The sequence below is a fragment of the Anomaloglossus baeobatrachus genome, chromosome 2 (assembly GCF_048569485.1).
Source record: "Anomaloglossus baeobatrachus isolate aAnoBae1 chromosome 2, aAnoBae1.hap1, whole genome shotgun sequence".
Lineage (NCBI taxonomy): Eukaryota > Metazoa > Chordata > Amphibia > Anura > Aromobatidae > Anomaloglossus > Anomaloglossus baeobatrachus.
The window spans coordinates 558,567,017-558,572,437 of NC_134354.1; the positions used below are offsets into that span (position 1 = coordinate 558,567,017).

At 40.5% G+C, this 5,421-nt stretch overlaps 1 protein-coding gene across 1 annotated transcript in view; it reads left to right on the top strand.

The window, feature by feature from the left end:
• Positions 1–885: 885 nt before the first annotated feature.
• LOC142289898 (ileal sodium/bile acid cotransporter-like) overlaps positions 886–5,421 on the top strand; it is a 33,044-nt gene continuing 28,508 nt past the window's right edge. The window contains exon 1 of the mRNA XM_075333838.1: positions 886–1,311. Coding sequence (XP_075189953.1) covers positions 902–1,311 — 410 coding nt within the window. The 5' untranslated portion in view covers positions 886–901. The remainder of the gene's footprint in view (positions 1,312–5,421) is intronic.

The following is a 5,421-nucleotide window of genomic DNA, read 5'->3' on the forward strand; positions in this document are numbered from 1 at the left end:
ACTGTATACAGATGCCAGTAATGTGGGACTGGGAGCAGTGCTTTCACAGGTGCAGGAAGGCAAAGAACGTGTGATTGCTTACGCCAGCAGGAAGCTCAGGCCTACTGAAAGAAACCCAGAAAATTATAGCTCATTTAAGCTAGAGTTCCTGGCCATGGTCTGGGCTATCACAGAGCGATTCAAGCACTACCTGGCAGCTACCAAATTCACCGTCTTCACGGACAACAACCCCCTGACCCACTTGGACACTGCTAAATGTTCGCTACTGCAGCTATCACAAGATATCGCTGCTGCAACGGGGGCGGGGACTATCGCGCTCGGCATCGCTGCCATCGGCTTGCGATGTCGTAGTGTGCAAAGTGCCCCTTATTCTTGGCAACCAATTTCATTATTAGGCATATTAAAAAGTTGAAGCATAGTCAAAGCTCAGTTTTATCATCCTTATTTTATGCTGCTGGCAATTCATGCTTCGAAGGACTAGGTACCCAGAACAAAGTACTATTTGCAGTTAAAGTAAGTGGGCATCTAAAGGAGCGATTTCTGCCTGAATAGCTATGCCAGGTAGGTCAGAGACCTGAATAGCTGACATAATTATAGGCTGTTAGAAATAAATAACTGGTTAAACCTAATCCTAAGCCATAAAGGTTAAAATATACGCAACTGTGGCAATTTATGGTATGACTCTTACAATTCTTACAGTATGATTGGAGATACTGAAACTGGACATGTACCAGCACAACTAAAGTATTTACAGCTTTTTATTGCATATGGACCTCTTTAAATAGGACGTTTCGCAGAGCAAGCATATAGACAAATTGAAGAAACAAGACTTAATGGATCTTTCTCAATTTGAGTTCTGATTTCCACGTTCCAATACCAGTCATTTTCTTGGACAATCAGGATGGAACACAACAGTATTTTGACATCCTATGTTGTGCACAATGAGCTTACCTGTCCTGAAAATGCCACCATTTGTAACGGCACTGCCTGTCTACTGCCCCCTGACAGGTTCAATGTTATTCTAAACACAGTTCTAAGTACTGTCATCACCGTCATGTTAGCTCTGGTCATGTTTTCAATGGGTTGCACTGTGGAGTTTAAGAAATTTTGGGGCCACATCATACGACCCTGGGGCATAGCAATAGGATTTCTGTGTCAGTTTGGGATAATGCCCCTTATTGCATTCATATTGTCGCTAGCATTTGACGTACATCCAGTTCAAGCTGTTGTCGTTTTAATCATGGGATGTTGTCCTGGTGGAACTGGTTCCAACATCCTAGCATACTGGGTAGATGGAGACATGGACTTAAGGTAAGATACACATGTAGACGTCAAGCTTGTTCTGTATTTGTCCTCCAGACTTTATATGATTTTTGGTACTATGGTGTTGTATACATATATAAAGTTATTTTAGGAAGGTTTTGCTTGTGATTTCAATAGACATCTGCTGCTCTGTTAATTGGAGAGCCATGATGGATGCAGCAGTTGGCTCCACTTATAGTCTTAAGGTGTTGTTCTTAGCAAGTTATAAACTATCCACAACATACCTGATAATTTGTGATCTCTGGGGTCCCCCTGCTGGGACCTCAACTAATCCCCATAGTGGGCTCTGGAGTGGCCCACTTAAATTGAGTGAGGGGCAGAATGTGTATCGCCTCTCTTTATTTTGTCTATGGCACTGCCGGAGACAACCAAGCACAGTACTCCGCTATCTCCAGCAGTCCCACAGACAAGTAATACCCCTCATCAGCTTAATATCTCCTGCGTGTAACTAATCATATATTGTACCCTTCTTAAATTGCCCTACAATTTTTATTGCCTTATTCTGCATTTTAAATAATGTCTTCTTTTATTTTGCAGTTAAACTATAGATATATTAAATTGTAATGATGTTAATAAATCCTCATTTCTATTAAAAAAAAATATAAAATAGGAAGTTTCATCATCTCAATTTGTTTTTTTACAAAAAGTTATTTGCCCTCTGTATTCATGTATTTCATTTATATGTATAGCTTGGGTGTCATATCTATAATCCCTCTATGCCTAGAAAGATACAATTAAATGCAAAATAAACCGTGTAAAGGCTTCAAATCCAAGCGCTTTACTGCATTCACACTAATTCACACTAATGTTGTAGAATGTTCTGCTGAAAATGTTTGATTCTTACTAGCTAGCTCATCAGATAGATTATTGAAGAGCAAAATCAACAGATGATAGATAGATTGATAGATTGATAGAACAATGGAAATACAAGAAGATAGATAGATAAATAGATAGAGGGATGGGTAGATAGATAGATAGATAGATAGATAGATAGATAGAGGGATAGAACAATGGAAATGTAAGAATGTAGATAGATAGATAGATAATAGATAGAGAGATAGATAGATAGATAGATAATAGATAGAGAGATAGATAGATAGATAGATAGATAGAGGGATAGAACAATGGAAATGTAAGAATGTAGATAGATAGATAGATAGATAGATAGATAATAGATAGAGAGATCGATAGAGCAGCTGCTGATAGATAGCTACATAGATAGATAGACAGATAGATAGATAGATAGATAGAACAATGGAAATAAAGTAAGATAGATAGATAGGATAGAGATAGATAGATTGATAGAACAATGGAAATACAAGAATGTAGATAGATAGATAGAGCAGCTGCTGATAGATAGCTACATAGATAGATAGACAGATAGATAGATAGATAGATAGATAGAACAATGGAAATAAAGTAAGATAGATAGATAGGATAGAGATAGATAGATTGATAGAACAATGGAAATACAAGAATGTAGATAGATAGATAGATAGAGCATCTGCTGATAGATAGCTACATACATAGATAGACAGATAGATAGATAGATAGATAGAACAATGGAAATAAAGTAAGATAGATAGATAGGACAGAGATAGATAGATTGATAGAACAATGGAAATACAAGAATGTAGATAGATAGATAGAGCAGCTGCTGATAGATAGATAGGATAGAGATAGATAGATAGATAATAGATAGATAGATAATAGATACTAGATAGATAGATAGATAGATACTAGATAGATAGACAGATAGATAGATACTAGATAGATGATAGATAGATAGATAGATAGATGATAGATAGATAGATAGATAGATAGATACTAGATAGATAGACATAGAGAGATAGATACTAGATAGATGATAGATAGATAGATAGATAGATACTAGATAGATAGTGCAGATGTGCAGAAAGAGAACTATGATAAGTCATGGACTTCCATAGCCCCCCATCCCAGATGTGGCCCCCCCAATCCCCACCCTGGATATGCCCCAACCACCGTTACCACAGTCCCCACCGTGGATATGCCCCATCATAAGCCATGGACTTCCATAGCCCCCATCCTAGAAGTGCCCCCACAGTCCCCACCCTGGATGTGCCCCATCCATCCTTCCTACAATCCCCACCCACCATCCCCACAGCCCCAGCCCCTAATGTACACTTGCTTTGGCAAAACTAATTTGTATTTGGTCCTGCCAATAAAGCTTATTTGATTTGATTTGATAGATAGATAGACAGATAGATAGATAGATAGATAGATAGATAGATACTAGATAGATGATAGATAGATAGATAGATAGACAGATAGATGATAGATAGATAGATACTAGATAGATGATAGATAGATAGATAGATAGATAGATAGATAGACAGATAGATGATAGATAGATAGATAGATAGATACTAGATAGATGATAGATAGATAGATAGATAGATAGATAGATAGATAGATAGACAGATAGATGATAGATAGATAGATAGATAGATAGATAGATAGATAGATAGATAGATGATAGATAGAGCAGCTGCTGATAGATTCAGCTCTCTGATTGTCTGACGTTTAGTGAAGGGAATATATTTGGAACAATTAATCATTGTTCGTTGCTTGTTATTCCCAACTTTACTTATGGATATACTGTATTTAGACAGCCAACAAACAAGAAGAAAAGCGATCAGACATCCAGTGCAACTTAATATATATTTTTTATTATTATTTGTGCAAGTGCATGGCATGGGAATAAGCATAAACAGAGGGCATCCAACGGTGGTGTCAATCAATTACAATAATGCAACTATTGCTGATGGGACCACTGGTGGTGGAGAGTATCCGGGAAACCCAGCAGACAATGATCACAATATCCATATTAAATCCCCTACCATGGGGTATAGTACACATATAACTGTCCAGGGTTTCCACAGGACCACCACACCATCAGATGGCCAAACAAGTCATAGTACACGATCAAAATGTATGTACAACCCACCATAACACCATAGAACACTCACCGAGGCCCCCCTACCCGACGGACGTCAGTTTCGGCAGATGCCTGCGTCAGGGGTGGTGCCATACAACAGAATTCACGTGATATAAAAAGAGACCCGGAGCCAATCAGAAAGCGGTAACTCACGATGACGTATGGGCGTCTATAGCAACGAACCACCCCATTCACGGCCACGTCAGGGGACAGCACCACCCACCCAGAAACCACGTGATTATCACATGGGCGGGAGGATGGCGCCGCCCCCAAGACACAGCCAAAGAGCCGGGGGGACGCCACTACAGCGCTCACACGCGCACCGCTATCATTATATGTATATAATCATTCAGTCTCACGCATCCAGAGACTACCTGGCAGCACACTGGCACAGGTGTATAGTGATCGCGCCCGAGTATCCGCAGCAACGCAGCCACCCCCTCCCAGCCGCGTCAGGAGACCAGCCACGCCCCCCTAGTCACGCGGTTAACACATGACCGGGAGGACGACGCCGCCCCCAAGACTCAGCCGGGAAGCCCGGAGAGCGTCACTGCCGACACGCAAGCGCACCACATCAACACCGGCACTTAGAATATTTTAGACACCAATATCAAACCAGTGTATGAATCTAATGGTGTGACTGCCGTAATTTAACAAGGAATATAAATAATGTTACCCTGCACTGTAGCAATTGAGATTGGATAATCAACTTAATTTCCACATATAGTGCATCAATCTCATGGCAGAAAAATCATCCCCACCCATCAAAAAGGACCTGAAGGGGTACCGCTACAACAATATACATGTATGATATTCATATACAACAACAATGCATGATACAGGACAGGATTTTAATAACATCCACCTAAAACAATTGTGCACATAATCTACCCGCACATCCATATAGGTATTTGTTTGCAAAATTAACACGTATCTACAGCATACGAGGTAGGTCAACATCTATCCCAGTGATCAAAGATGGTGACACATCGCGACGCATGAGTGCCCACAGTGACGGAGCCCCCCACCATCCCCCAATCGACTCTGGCGTGTCAAGACGCCAGGACAGGCCTGCCCCCCCCGAACACGTATCATACATGATCGGGGAGGACGATGCC